The sequence below is a fragment of the Dendrobates tinctorius genome, unplaced genomic scaffold (assembly GCF_039654945.1).
Source record: "Dendrobates tinctorius isolate UK_male_01 unplaced genomic scaffold, ASM3965494v1 ptg000059l, whole genome shotgun sequence".
In the NCBI taxonomy this organism is placed as follows: domain Eukaryota; kingdom Metazoa; phylum Chordata; class Amphibia; order Anura; family Dendrobatidae; genus Dendrobates; species Dendrobates tinctorius.
Window position 1 is genome coordinate 16,014,370 of NW_027361727.1, and position 15,718 is coordinate 16,030,087.

Below are 15,718 nucleotides of genomic sequence, written 5' to 3' on the forward strand. Positions count from 1 at the left end.
TATTTTCTGCTGTCTTCACTCCGGACTGGTCATGTGGGAGTTAATCTCCTCAGCCTCGTTCTGGAGCTAGCTGGGCTATTTCAGTCTCTCACAGCCTGTTGACCAGTGTTAGTGATAGCTCAAGCTTCCAGTTTAGAGCCTCTGACCCTTGTACCTTGGTGTTCCTCCTGCCTTTGACTGATATTCACGTGTATGACCCGGGACTGATTTCTGACCCCGTCTCTTGGTATTAGTCTCTGCAGTTACGTTACCTCTCTGGCATCAGACTCCTTTGACTTGCACCCCGACCACGTATTTCGTCTCACGTTTTGGACCCCGTGCTCATGTTCTGGCTTTCTGACTCTCGGCTTGGTATATTGACTACATGTATTGCTGCTCCTTCTGGTACGTCTGCTCCTGCTAGTTTCTGGCTCGGTTCGTCTGACTATTCTCTCTTGTTACCTGTGGCACCTGTGCTGTTGCTCAGGGTTGCGGCTCTTAGTGTGTAACCTCTCTTCCCTCACCAGCTCCCCCTGGTGGAGGTTTCACTACAACTTGCAGCTGTAATTGCCACAAAAGGTGTCTCTGCAAAGTATTAACCTTATGGGGGGTGAATAGTTATGTACACTGAAGTTTTCAGATATTTTGTCCTATTTGTTGTTTTGCTTCACAGTAAAAAAAAAAAATGTTCACACTTGTAGGCATGTTCTTTACATGAACTGAAATAGGTACCAAAACATGAAAAATGCCAAGGGCGGAATACTTTCGCAAGCCACTGTACGTAATCCATACAGTGTCCCCATCACACTCCTACGCTGGTGCACTTCTTTCTGCCCTGCTGAGCAAAGTACTGTATGCACATGCGCCAGTTTTACTTCCAGATCATCAGCGCTTTTGGCGTTTCCCGGCGCATGCACATTACAGTGGTTTGCTCTGCCTTCGGCAGGGCAGTGAGAATTATGTCTGCGCAGGAGCGCGATGGAGACACTGTGTGCATGACGTAGGACACTAAATCCCCATGAACCAGGGAAGAAGGATGGCGATTGTAAGACGAGAGGAGACCAGAGAGGCCCAGTGGACTGGACAGCGCCGTATGTGATTATAACAAAATGTTTTATCCTTGGATCTGCAGAAGGGATTGGGAACTTTTTTTTACAGCATACTAGCATGCTGTAAAAGAGCCCTTATGGGAAAAACCTGATGACAGATTTTCTTTAAGGAGTTGCATCATCTTCTCTATACATTAACTTCTTTCTTCCTGCTTGCCTTAGCTGTATGCTCCTGAGGAGTGACTTTTCTGGACCAGTGATCGTTTTGCTGGTCCAACCTGCGTTCTTCAATGTTGTTATGTGAGGCATATTTTCCTCTACACCTTTGGACTAGCACCCCTGAAGGTAGCCGGATCCAGCCAGCTGCAGAGCAGCACTTACAGGCTCTAGAGCATAGAACTTGTAAGCACCTGTTCTTTGAATAGGAATCCGTCCGTCTCTGAGGTTGCACCAGTGGTCGATAACCTCGACCACAAGCAGACAGTACACAATAGAATTAAAACTTGCTTCATTCTCTCATCGTTCTGGTTGAAATTCATTTTAGTTTTGTTTTTCTCTATAGAATTGCAAGGTATGGAGGTGTGATGTGACTAAACCACAGGTGGTGTGGAAAGTTATGGGGAAACAGTGCTGAATTTTCCAGAAAGAGGAAGAGCGCAGACATTAATTAACAGGAAAGACAGGCGATAACGTGGTAGAGTTCTCAGCTGGTAAGACATGTCACCATAAAACGTGTAACACTTACCAGTCCATTACCTACATATTCAGGTTCTGATCACTAGCATGTCCAGAACATGCAATATTAATATTGTAAAACCCATTAGTATAAATGCAGATATCAAATATTACTACTGTCACTTTTAAGGAGGGGAAAGACCATACTGTGTTGCTGACAGAGATTGTGCTATCTGTTTTGCCATCTTATGTGTGAAAGCAGGACGCAGTGACAGACAGAAGGCTGAGCAAGGGTTAACAAATTTAACAGGGGGTTAACTCCTCACAGGGATGTGGGAGGAACGGCCCCCGTCGAGTGCCCAGGCCGGAACCATGGGAGCCGTCATCTGGGTTCCGGGGGAAACTGTCCCCGGTGGGACTGGATTCAGGGACGGACCACTGTGACAGACAGATGGGCTGGGGGAGGGACCAATATAAAGAAGGTGGGGAATTCCCGGGGTGATGAGTCAGCAGATCGACACAGAGAGAGCAGGAGACAGTGGAAGCTGCTGCAAGGGAGAGCGACTCACCAGTGCCAGGGAGGACGCTCACCGAGGACTCCAGAGGGACGGTACCGAGGCGACTATCGGGGGCTTGCTGCCACGCTCCAGCCCGCGGCCACTGCGGCCCCAGTCCAACCCGCGGCCGCTGCCACTTCCCCTCAGCCCGCAGCTGCGGCCTGCTCGCAGTCACCCGCTGCCGTCCCGCCTGAGCCCGCGTCGGCGACCTGTTCCCCGCCTCCGGCAGCCGCCCTGTCCTCACAAGTGGCCGCAGCAAGTACAGCACTGCCGGCGGCCATCACTGTCCCGCTCCGGTCCGCGGCAGGGGCCGGGCCTCTGCTCACCACGGACTCGCCGTCACAGCCGTTAGCTGCGCAGGTGGCCTGTCACCCGCCACCACCCATCGCTGTCGCTTGCCCCAAGCTGGGGGCTGCGGCCCAATCGTCCAAGGACCCTGTCGGAGCCTGTGGGGCTCCAGTGTCATCAGTGCGCTGGAGCGTGCGAAGACTTCGCCATCGTCTCAGCAACTGGGCCCAGCAACTACTATGCCGAAAGACCACCAACCCGAACGGCGAGGGACATCTGAACTGCTAAGTTGACTTTATGATTAAGGACCCGTAGTCGGCCATACCGCGGCCCTATAGTGATCGGTTATTGCCGGAAGAAGTCGTGTTCTGTCGTCTGTGTTTATTTGTATTGAGCCCCTGCGATGGCAACCCGTGTTCCCCCTTTTTGCCGGTCAGGCCGAGCCTGAGGAAAGTCACCTCTAGGCCCATAAATGTTATTATAAAAACACCAAACCGTCTCGTGACTCGTCACTGCATCCTGCGTACCTGCTAGTACCACAGGGAGATGAAGGGTTAAACGGGGGAATAGCAATCCAATTACAAAGGATATGCAGGGGTTAATAAACAAAGTAACGGCAGTTCAATTATCGTATCAGGAGTTCCTCAGACTGCAGGTACTGCTTGGGGTTTGGTAACGCCAACAACAGCTGGCGTGGTGCTTGTCCAAGTAGATTCTGTTGGTAATGGCGATTCGTCTTCTGGCGGCAGCAGTCGGTCTCTGGCTCCTTCCGCTGAGCCCCTAGTCCATGAGCACATACGGCCGGAGCAAACAAGGCCGCAGCACTATCGGGGTCCACCGTGGGCGGGCAGGTATATGCCAATAAGGTGGGCCGCAATTGTCTGTCCAGTACCTGGTTCTCTCTATGTGGCACGTGCTCTGTACTCACGGTCACGAAGTGCACGGCACCTCGCTCTCTGCCAGTTACCGGGCACACTGCACTTCTCTCTCTGTACTCCCCGCTTGTGACGGCAGGAGTACATGGACACAGGCCGGTGCTCAAAGGGACAGGATATCTCTCTGCTGGCGCTACCTGTTCCCGCCAAGACTGACTGCTTCCGCGTGCGCTGTGGCTGTTGCCGCTTAGCCACAACCCCTGTTTCTGAGTGCAAAGGTCTGTCCGGTCTCTTACTCTCCCCCCCGGACAACAGAGGAGACAGCCCCGACAGTTTTGGACCCTTCACAGGACAGGTACCCATGGCCCAGTTCTCCTCCTTACATGTGCTCTCTTTGGCTGGGCTCATGTGAGCGATGATTCTCTCATACGAGAAAACTTGTACAATTATGCTAATGGAACTTGGATCAAACTGTTAAAATTTCATCCAAGTGTCATCTTAGTGTGATCCGATTCTCTCATGCAAGAGAATCAGAGCACAGGTTCGGAGAAGATGGAGAACTTAATTTCTCCATCTTCTCCATTGTCTGATTCCACAGATGTCGGACTGCACTCGGATAACACCCAAGTGCAGTCCGATGTTTCACATGCATGCACTCATATAATTGTATAGGTGCGTGTGATCCGAATCGGCATAAAAAAGCTGCAGATCTGCACTGCCCCTTGGTATAACACTGGGCCGAGTGCTATCCAATAAAACATCAGAGGGCACTCGTCCATTATACGTTCATGCGAGCAAGCCAAGCAGAGACGATCCATACCAATATATTTCCAAAATAAAATGTCCTGTGCTGTTCTGTGCATGGTTTGTTGCGGATAATGTGCTTTTAAATACTGTATGTGGCCATGTTTGATCATGCAAAACATGATGGAAAACCGTATCTACAACCTATTGGATGATGGGAAAATTCTGCCTCAGTCTCTATTGTATGGTGGGCACAGGACGGCAATCAATTGTCCAACATTCTAACAGTCGATTTTCATCTAAAACTCTTTTTTCTTGTACATAGCAAACAAATCACATTACAAGAACAAAATAAACGCCTGCCCTTTTGGTCATGTCCATACTGCTAGATCAGGCAGATGTCCAGCACCTATGTAAGTACACCCCACAAGGACAAACACCCTATTTTCCCATTTTTATCACATAGAACATAGTTTTGAGCCATTAGAGGACAGGGGAGCTGAGTGCAGTACAAGTCATTTCGCCCATATAAAGGTTGGCCTATTTATTTATTTGAGTGATAGGTGGGTTACAACATGATGGCGATGGACGGGTCATGAGAGCTTCAATGAAAAACAGGAGTTATGAGTGATGCCATGAGAGTATACTCGGGTACTAACCGAATGTCTTCGGTGTGCTTGAAAAATATGTTCGAGTCCCAGCGCCTGCATGTCTCGCTGCTGTTCGACAGCCGCAACACATGCAGAGTTTGCCTAACAAGCAGGTACTCCCTGCACGTGTCGCAACTGTCGAACAGCAGCGAGACGAGCAGGCGCTGGGACTCGAACATATTTTTCGAGCACGCCGAAGATACTCGGATAGTACACGAGCATGCTCAGATAACACCTTATTCGAGCATGTTTTTCGCTCTTCACTATTAGTAACTCGATATATTCCAGCCATCTCCTTCCTCCACAGGGACATCAACAGTTCAGTTCCGGTTGCTTGGTCAATGGATGACGCTTCATCAGCCTTGCATTTTGCTTCTGTTATAGCTGCTGCTTCTGTACTGGACGCCATAAATGTGCTCATGTAGTACAGCTGATGATGAGACAGCGGCCTACTCCTCTTCCTCTGCAGGAATTTGACACTTGGATAATAATATGACTTCTGTCATCCAGTGGCCTCTCACCTGAACAATTTGTTGGCTCAACAGTCAGAAATACCAGTATACTGTATAACAAACCCCAAGCTGTATGTGTGCTGACAGCATTAGTTCAGCTACGGTGGAATTCCATGGTCTACATGGTGGACATTTCAGTAGTCATTTTAATCAGCAAGGTGGTAAACATACATGTTTACCACCTTGCTGATTAAAATGACTACTGAAATGGTTATTCCCAAAAAATCAAGTTATCTTCTATCCATCCAAGGGTAACATGCTGATCACTCGGGGATCCAACACTTGGAACCCCACCAATTCCAAGTATGGAGATCTGGAGCGTAGATGCGCATAACCAATCTCTGCTGTATTCATTGTCTACAGGACTGATGGGAAAGTGCCTAGCACTGGGCTTGACCGTCCCGTAGACAATGAATGGAGAGGAGGCCGAAATTACACACCTCAACTGCATTCAGGAAACGGCCCTGTTCGCGGGGTTCCAGAACATTATAGCGATTACTGGGCGTCTCAGTAGTCCAATAGATAAGGGATAACTTGATTTTTTGGGAATAATCCTTTAACGCTGGCTCAAGATCATAGTGTATTTGAGTTCTGGCATTGGCAACTTAACCTAGCACATTCTCAGGTCTCATTTGTAATTAATTTGTTATTTAGTTGAGCAACGTAATTTCATCTAACTGTCACTGTGTTTGGTATTTTTATTCTCCTATCTCATATATTTTTCTTTTATTATATTTTAAAGAGAGTCCTGTCACTGATATAAAGGTAAGATAAAAATCAGTGCAGAATTTTTTATCTATTTATATAACTAAATAAAATAATATTCCAAAGTCGACTTTGGGTATAAACTTATTCCAGAATATTAGTGTTGAGCGAGTGAGCTTCGGCGTGCTTGGGTACTCATCAAGCGCCAAGCTCGAGTCCCCACCCCGTATGTATCGCGGCTCTTAGGCCGGGATCACACATGCGAGAAACATGGCTGAATCTTGCAAGTTAATACCTGGCACTGCCGCCGACACTCGGAGCGGAGCTCCATGTATTGCTATGCGGCTGCACACTCCAATTCGAGTTGCAGGCGGCAGTGCCGGGTATTAACATGTGAGACTCGGCCGTGTTTCTCGCATTTGTGTGATCCCGGCCTTTGACAGCCAATAAACATGCAGGGATTGCCTGTGTATGGCAGGCAATCCCTCCATGTTTATTGGCTGTGAAACATGAGGGGCGGGGACTCAAGCATGGCGCTTGGTGAGTACCCGAGCATGGCGCTAGAGCACCCGCGATACTTGATGTGCACCTAGGCACCCATGCTCACTCAAGTGGCGAGCACGCTTGTTCCCCACTACTGAAGATGTATGTATTGTATGTAATTCTTGCTTAGCGCGTCCTGTTACTTCACAAATAAATACCTTTGGTGGATAAAAATAATCACTCAGAAGGAAGAATTCAGATAATATTACCCTTTATTGTCCCAAATATACATTCAATATGGCAGGAACTTTAAAGATAATCACTGGAAGACATTAATACTCTATGTACAAAGACGCTCGATACAGGCCATCCTTCCTTCACAATGTTCCAGCGGTATGCATCCTAGTAAAGCTCGCATTGTCCCATCAGCATTCACAGTATTTGTAAGCCATACCTGAAGTAACAGTGGATCCAGATCTTCCGTCCACTACGGAGAGGATTTTCTTCCCTCAGTTTTTTTTTTTTGTCTGATCTGTACGGTTTTTATTTTCTTCATTGATTCAATCCCCTGGAATATTCGTTAGTGGTTGTCTGAAATAATTATACCCGGACACCTAATAATTCAGTGTTTGACTCAATTTATCCTCCAAAAACCATCTCATTTCCATAGAACCCTTATTAAATTATCGACCGGTATTACCTTGCATTGTCTTTCAATTTGATCATATCATTGAATTATCATGAAATGATTCCCTGATCCCAAACTTTCTCTACAAAGTTCTTAATGAATACTTCATAATTTAGTCATTAGCCTTTCCTTCACAGTTGCTGACTCCACCCCTGAGGATCTTGGCACCGCTTTCTCGGGGCAAAGTTCCAGTGAACGCTTCTTCTTGGGTCCTTTTCAGACTCAGAACCTCAGCTTGAAGTTGTGCTCTTCCTTCTTGCTCCTAAGCAAAATTTAGATAAGATTTTATTGGCATTTATAGGTACTTTCAATGATTTTTCAAAATTGTGTTTGTTCATATGTAAACGAGGAAAGACAACATGACGAGTTTTGTACAACTGATTTTGATTGGACTTTACATAAGTTTAGTTGTATTTGAATGCTATAAAAATACATTCTTCAGTATGTAAAGATCTTCACAAATATGCATTTTGGGTGCCTAGGCCACTGTAGAAATTTGTCATAGGAGCCAGTTATACTGCATTTTTATGTGGTGTACTAATTTTCTTTTTTTTAGAATGCTTATGTCCCATCAACACTTTTTTTTTGCAGAATTAATAAATATATATATAAATTCATGATTCAAATACAGACTACAGTGGCCTCTGGTCTCCTACAGACTTACAGTGGGTACGGAAAGTATTCAGACCCCTTAAAATTTTTCACTCTGTGATTCATTGCAGCCATTTGGTAAATTCAAAGAAGTCCAGTTTTTTTTCTCATTAATGTACACTCTGCACCCTATCTTGACTGAAAAAAAGCAGAAATGTAGAAATGTTTGCAAAATTATCAACCCCTTTCTGTCATGTGACGTACTATCCCGTCCATGTGCCCTGGGACTTAATTCCCAGGGACGGGATAGTACGTCATAGTGATCAGCGGCGCCCACGAGGTGAGCGCCGCTGATCGCGGCCGGGTGTCAGCTGATTATCACAGCTGACACCTGGCACAATGTGTCAGGGGCGGTCACGGACCGCCCCGACACGTTAACCCCTTGCACACCGCGATCAAACACAATCGCGGTGTACCGGGGGTTAAAGGGAAGCATCGGCATGGAGGGGTCTCCCTCCGTGCTTCCCTGAGCCCCCCACAGCAGCGCAATGTGCAGCGCTGCTGCGGGGGGCTCCATCTCTGCAGGTCCCCGAATCCAAGATGGCGACGGGGACCTTCGGGGGCCTGCAGGGAGCCGGCTTCCTCAGTGCCTGCAAAGCGCAGGCACGAGGAAGCCTTGTGCAGTGCCTGTGACAGATCGCTGATCTGTCATAGTGATCTGTGATGTGACAGATCAGCGATCTGTCACAGGACAGTGCTGTCCCACCTGGAACAAAGTAATAAAGTTAAAAAAAAAAAAAAAGTGTTAAAATAATTTAAAAAAAAAAATCGCTAAATAAATTAAAAAAAAAAAAATATTCCCTAATAAATTCATTTTTTGGAAATAAAAAAACCCAAAAACAATAAAAGTACACATATTTGGTATTGCCGCGTCCGTAACGACCCGCCCTATAAAACTGTCCCTTTAGTTAACCCCTGTAGCGAACCCCTTAAAAAATAAAAATAAAAAACGAAGCAAAAAATAATGATTTATTATCATACCGCCAAACAAAAAGTGCAATAACGCATATAAATATAAAACGTCATCTTGTCCCGCTGCCACACAGCATCATCAGAGAAAAAATAAAAAAGTTATAGCTCGCAGAATAAAGCGATGCAAAAATAATGATTTTTTTATATAAAATAGTTTTCATTGCATAAAACCGCCAAAACATAAAAAAAATACTTAAATGAGGTATCGCTGTAACCGTACTGACCCGAAGAATAAAACCGCTTTATCAATTTTACCGCACGCGGAACGGTGTAAACGCACCCCCCAAAAGAAATTCATGAAACGCTGGTTTTTGTTCATTCTGCGTCCCAAAAATCGGAATAAAAAGCGATCAAAAGATGTCACGTGCCCGAAAATGGTGCCAATAAAAACGTCAACTCGTCCCGCAAAAAATAAGACCTCACATGACTCAGTGGGTCAAAATATGGAAAATATGGAAAAATTATAGCTCTCAATATGTGGTGATGCAAAAACTATTTTTACAATAAAACGCGTCTTTTAGCGTGCGACAGCCGCCAAACATAAAAACCGCCATAAATAGTAAATCAAACCCCCCGTTATCACCCCCTTAGTTAGGGAAAAATAATAAAATTAAAAGAAAATGTATTTATTTCCATTTTACCATTAGGGTTAGGGCTAGGGTTAGGGCTGAGATTAGGGTTAGGGGTGTGTTGGGGTTAGGGTTGGAGTTAGAATTGGGGGGTTTCCACTGTTTGGGCACATCAGGTGCTCTCCAAACGCAACATGGTGTCTGATCTCAATTCCAGCCAATTCTGCATTGAAAAAGTCAAATGGTGCTCCTTCCCTTCTAAGCTCTGCCATGCGCCCAAACAGTGTTTTACCCCCACATATAGGGTATCAACCTACTCAGGACAAATTGCAAAACAACTTTTGGGGTCCAATTCCTCCTGTTACCCTTAGGAAAATAAAAAATTGGGGGCAAAAATATAATTTTTGTGGAAAAAAATGATTTTTTTATTTTCACGCCCGGGCGTTATAAACTTCTGTGAAGCACTTGGGGGTTCAAAGTGCTCACCACACATCTAGATAAGTTCTGTGGGGGGTCTAGTTTCCAAAATGGGGTCACTTGTGGAGAGTTTCAATAGTTTAGGTACATCAGGGGCTCTCCAAACGCACATGACACCCGCAGACCATTCCATCAAAGTCTGCATTCCAAAACGTCACTACTTCCCTTCCGAGCCCCAACGTGTGCCCATACAGTAGTTTTCTCCCACATATGAGGTATCAGCGTATTCAGGACAAATTGGAAAACAACTTTTGGGTCCAATTTCTCCTGTTACCCTTGGAAAAATAAAAAAATTGGGGACTAAATGATCATGTTTGTGGAAAAAATACGATTTTTTTATTTTCACGCCCGGTCGTTATAAACTTCTGTGAAGCACTGGGGGGTTCAAAGTGCTCACGACACATCTAGATAAGTTCCTTAGGGGGTCTTGTTTCCAAAATAGGGTCACTTGTGGGGGGTTTCCACTGTTTAGATACATCAGGGGCTCTCCAAAAGCAACATGACACCCACAGAGCATTCCATCAAAGTCTGCATTCCAAAACGTCACTACTTCCCTTCCGAGCCCCAACGTGTGCCCATACAGTAGTTTTCTCCCACATATGAGGTATCAGCGTATTCAGGACAAATTGGAAAACAACTTTTGGGTCCAATTTCTCCTGTTACCCTTGGAAAAATAAAAAAATTGGTGACTGAAAGATCATGTTTGTGGAAAAAATACGATTTTTTTTATTTTCACGCCCGGGCGTTATAAACTTCTGTGAAGCACTGTGGGGTTCAAAGTGCTCACCACACATCTAGATAAGTTCCTTGGGGGGGTCTAGTTTCCAAAATGGTGTCATTTTTAGGGGTTTTCACTGTTTTGGTACATCAGGGGCTCTCCAAACACGACATGGTGTCCGATCTCAATTCCAGTCAAAAACGTCAAATGGCGCTGCTTCCCTTCCGAGCTCTGCCATGCGCCCAAATAGTGGTTTACCCCCACATGTGGGGTATCAGCGTACTCAGGACAAATTGCACAATAACTTTTAGGGTCCTGTTACCCTTGGGAAAATAAAAATTGGGGGTGAAAAGATCATTTTTGTGGAAAAAATATGATTTTTTAATTGTATGACTGTACGTTATACACTTCTGTGAAGCCCTTGGGGGTTCAAAGTTCTCACCACACATCTAGATAAGTTCCTCGGGGGGTCTAGTTTCCAAAATGGTGTCACTTGTGGGGGGTTTCCACAGGTTGGGACATCAGGGGTTTTCCAATCGCGACATGGTGTCCGATCTGTTGTGAGTTCATTTTCCCCTTCACCGTCGATGTCTGATGAACTCCCTCTTCTGGTTAAGGAAGGTAGTGAGGCTGATTATCAAACATCTGATCTGGTAGATGATGACTGGGTAACAGGAACTGCTGACTGAATATAAGGCAGCCGACGCCCTTCTGAGTCGCTGGTGATTTCTCTGCTGGATTCTTGGAGACCAGTCTGATTCCTGCTTCTCAAAGATAAGTTTTTGCTCTGCTATTGAACTTATTAGTTTTGTTTTGTTTACCTTGATTTTTGGAGCTCAGCCATCCCCGGTCGGGGGTGTGCTGAGTTCCATTTTTGTCTCTTTGCTCTGTCTTAAGAATTTACCTGAGTGCTGATATAGTCTTTTTGAAGTCCTAGCGACTTCAGGGCCTGTTTTTCCTATCAGACGGTTGGGACATTTTTTGGTAGGGTTTTTTGCGGATTGCAGACAGCAGCTTTTCTATCCTGTCCTTTTTAGTTAGCGTGGGCCCCATCGTTTGCGCAACCTATCTTTCTATCTGTGTTGGTGTTTTCATCTTGCTTCACCGTCATTATATGTTGGGGGCTGCCTATTGCTTTGGGGTCTGCTCTGGGGCAGTTTAGATTTCCCCTTTCTTTCTTTAGGCCTATTTAGTTCTCCGGCTGTGATCGAGGGGTCTAGGGCATCGTAGGAACCCCCCACGGCTACTGTTAGTTGTTGTGGATAGGATCAGGGGTCTGCAATCCGATAGCTACCAACCTCTCCGGTTTTCTGGACTTGGCTTGTATTTTTGTTTTTTCCTCCTTCGGTGACTCATTCATAACACCGATCTCAATTCCAGCCAAAAAAGTCAAATGGCGCTGCTTCCCTTCTGAGCACTGCATTGCGCCCAAATAGTCGTTTACACCCACATATGGAGTATCAGCATACTCAGGACAAATTGCACAATAACTTTTAGGGTCCTGTTACCCTTGGGAAAATAAAAATTGGGGGTGAAAAGATCATTTTTGTGGAAAAAATATGATTTTTTAATTGTACCACTGTACGTTATAAACTTCTGTGAAGCCCTTGTGGGTTCAAAGTTCTCACCACATAACTAGATAAGTTCCTTGGGGGGTCTAGTTTCCAAAATTCGGTCACTTGTGGGGGGTTTCCACTGTTTAGGTACATCAGGGGCTCTCCAAACGTGACATGGTGTCCGATCTGAATTCCAGCCAATTTTGCATTGAAAAATTCAAACGGGGCTCCTTCCCTTCTGAGCGCTGCCATGCGCCGAAACAGTGTTTCCCCCAACATATCAGGTATCAGCGTACGCAGGACAAGTTGCACAATAACTTTTGCAGTCTAATGTCTCCTGTTACACTTGGTAAAATAAAAAAATTGAACCTGAAGTATTTTTTTTGTGAAAAAAAGTTAAATGTTCATTTTTTTTTTAAATATTCAAAAAATTCCTGTGAAGCACCTGAAGGGTTAATAAACTTCTTGAATGTGGTTTTGAGCACCCTGAGGGGTGCAGTTTTTAGAATGGTGTCACTTTTGGGTATTTTCTATCATATAGACCCCTCAAAGTGGCTTCAAATGTGATGTGGTCCGTAAAACTAAAATGGTGTTGTAAAAATGAGAAATCGCTGGTCAACTTTTAACCCTTATAACTTCCTAACAAAAAAAAATTTTGGTTCCAAAATTGTGCTGATGTAAAGTAAACATGTGGGAAATGTTACTTATTAAGTTTTTTGTCTGCCGTATCTCTGTGATTTAGGGGCATAAAAATTCAAAGTTGGAAAATTGCGAAATTTTCAAAATTTTCGCCAAATTTCCGTTTTTTTCACAAATAAATGCAAGATATATGAATGAAATTTTACCACTAACATGAAGTACAATATGTCACGAGAAAACAATGTCAGAATCACCGGGATCCATGGAAGCATTTCAGAGTTATTACCTCATAAATGGACAGTGGTCAGAATTGTAAAAATTGGCCCGGTCATTAACGTGCAAACCACCCTTGGGGGTTAAGGGGTTAAAAAAGAAAACTGAAATGTCACAGGGCTATAAGTATTCAGACCCTTTGCTCAGACCCTCATATTTAAGTCACATGCTGTCCAATTCCTTCTGATCCTCCTTGAAATGGTTCTACTCCTTCATTGGGGTCCAGCTGTGGTTAATTAAACTGATAGGACTTGATTTCTAAAGGCGCACACCTGTCTATATAAGACTGCACAGTGCATGTCAGACCAAATGAGAATCATGAGGTCAAAGGATCTGGCCAAGGAGCTCAGAGACAGAAGGGTCTGAATACTTATGACCATGTGATATTTCAGTTTTTCTTTTTTAATAAATTTGCAATTAAGATGGGGTGCAGAGTGTAGATTAATGAGAAAATAATGAACTTTTTTGAATTTACCAAATGGCTGCAATGAAACAGAGCGAAAAATTTAAAGGGGTCTGAATACTTTCCGTACCCACTGTAAACTTATTAAAACCTTATAAACATATCAGAGGCTTTAAAGGGAATCAGACACCAGGTTTCTGCTCCCTCATCTTAGAGCAGTGTGATGTAGGAAAAGAAACCCTGATTCCAACGATGTATCACTTATTTTACTGGGTGCAGCAGTTGTGAAACAATCAGAGTTTTTAGATGTTGCTTGAATCAGAGCTCCTAAAGCTGTCTCCGCCCATACCGCAGCTTTTTGTGTACATTGTCTACTGACAGTAAGCTGCTAATCACAGGAGGGGGTGTGGTTGGATCAAGACGCATGCAGGTAGTAGTCCAGGCAGTGATAATCTCCTGGTGATAAAGCATTCATGGTATTGAAACAGTAGCACACAGCTAATATGTGGCACATCCCTGAAATCTGTGTCTCAGCCCTTAACTCATGTCCTCAGATTACATAGCAAAACACTGCTGACAGATTCCCTTTAAATTAAGGTCAGGACACTGGGTTCAGTACGGGTATTGCAGTCCATATACAGACCATGAAATATGGCCATCTGAACCTGAGTATCGCAACACCCATTATACAGAGCTGAAGGCTTTACAGTTTTATTAAAGCTTGTACATGGGAGCACTAACTTTCTCTCTAGAAATATAAACTATGGTGATGGTTTACTTCCCCAATGAAATGGTGCAACGTTTCCACTCATAATGGGTCTTTTTCAAGCTTGAAAGATAGGGTTAACATTTCTGTAGAACTCCTTTAATGACTATCTTTGTATTCATAGAAAATAAAGATTGCAGTGCTCTATAGAGATGGTTGACATCGTTGGCAATGATGAGACAATGAATGGGTCTTTCTCAAGCTTGAAAAACTCATTCAGGGTCGAAACGTTGAACAGGTCATTGGGAAAATTAACTGTCTCCATGGTTTATACTTCAGGAGTGCTGCGGTTTCTCTTTTGTTTAGGGCTCATACTCACTGGCGAGAAATACGGACGAGTGCAATCCGATAAAAAATTGGATTGCACTCGGACCAATGTTATTCAGTAGGTGACATCTCATTTGCGAGTTTTTTCTAAGCCGAAATCGGACTGAGAAAAAAATCGCAGCATTCTGCGATTTACTGCAATTTTCGGATGAGACTCACCAATGCAAGTCAATGGGTTCGAGAAAAACAATCCGTTTTCCATCTGTTTTTTACGGATACGTTACCATTCTGTGTCATAGAACACAGTAAATGGTCCTGTAAATGACTGTGGAAAAATAGTTGCAGAGAAAGAAATCGCATTGCATACGGATGCCTTGTGAGAAAAATCGTATTGTACTCGCATGACACTCGTCCATTTTTTAAGTCCGGAAATCGGACCGTTTTTTCTCTCGCAAATGGGTATGAGCCCCTTACTGTGAGATTCAACAGTGGCATGTAAAAGTTGGGGCTCCTCTGGTGAAAACTACTGTTATTGTGAGCAATTACCACGTTGAAGATAAACTGATCTCTAAAGAGGCCTAAAGTTAAATATGACACATTTCCTTTGTATATTAGGCAAAAAAATTAATTATATATATAATATTTATCTTTACATTTAAAAAATTACAAAAAAGAAAATGGTCTGTTGCAAAAGTTTGGGCACATGGCGTTCTTTGTCAGAGCTCTGACAAAGAACGCCATGTGCATTTGAAACGCGTTGCTGCTATGCTGTCCTTTTACTGATTTTTGTACATATTTTTTGCACCTTCTCCTTTCTAATATACAGCGCTGGCAAAAATTAAGAGACCACCACCTCAAATCCCTGTCATGGCCGCCCAATCTCCAGACCTGAACCCCATTGAAAACCTCTGGAATGTAATCAAGAGTAAGATGGATAGTCACAATCCATCAAACAAAGAAGAACTGCTTACATTTTTGAGCCAGAAGCAGTGTGAAAGACCAGTGGCAAGCAAGACGCATGAAAGCTGTGATTAAAAATCATGGTTATTCCACAAAATATTGACTTCTGAACTCTTCCTGAGTTAAAACATTAGTATTGTTGTTTCTAAATGATTATGAACTTGTTTTCTTTGCATTTTTTGAGTTCTAAAAGAACTGTTGTTGCTTTTTTATTTTGACCATTTTTCTTTGTCAGAAAAAAATACAAAATTTATCGCATGGA

At 44.0% G+C, this 15,718-nt stretch overlaps 1 protein-coding gene and 1 long non-coding RNA gene across 3 annotated transcripts in view; one reads left to right on the forward strand and one right to left on the reverse strand.

Moving 5' to 3' along the window:
• The window catches only part of LOC141092369 (uncharacterized), a 198,384-nt gene that overhangs the window by 134,421 nt on the left and 48,245 nt on the right, over nt 1-15,718 (forward strand). The gene's annotated exons all lie outside the window — the stretch shown is intronic.
• Nucleotides 6,772-15,718, reverse strand: part of SIPA1 (signal-induced proliferation-associated 1) — a 58,325-nt gene continuing 49,378 nt past the window's right edge. The window contains exon 14 of one of the 2 annotated variants that reach the window (XM_073578456.1): nt 6,772-7,467. In XM_073578456.1, coding sequence (XP_073434557.1) covers nt 7,318-7,467 — 150 coding nt within the window. In that variant the 3' untranslated portion in view covers nt 6,772-7,317. The remainder of the gene's footprint in view (nt 7,468-15,718) is intronic. The other variant, XM_073578457.1, reaches the window with a different exon arrangement.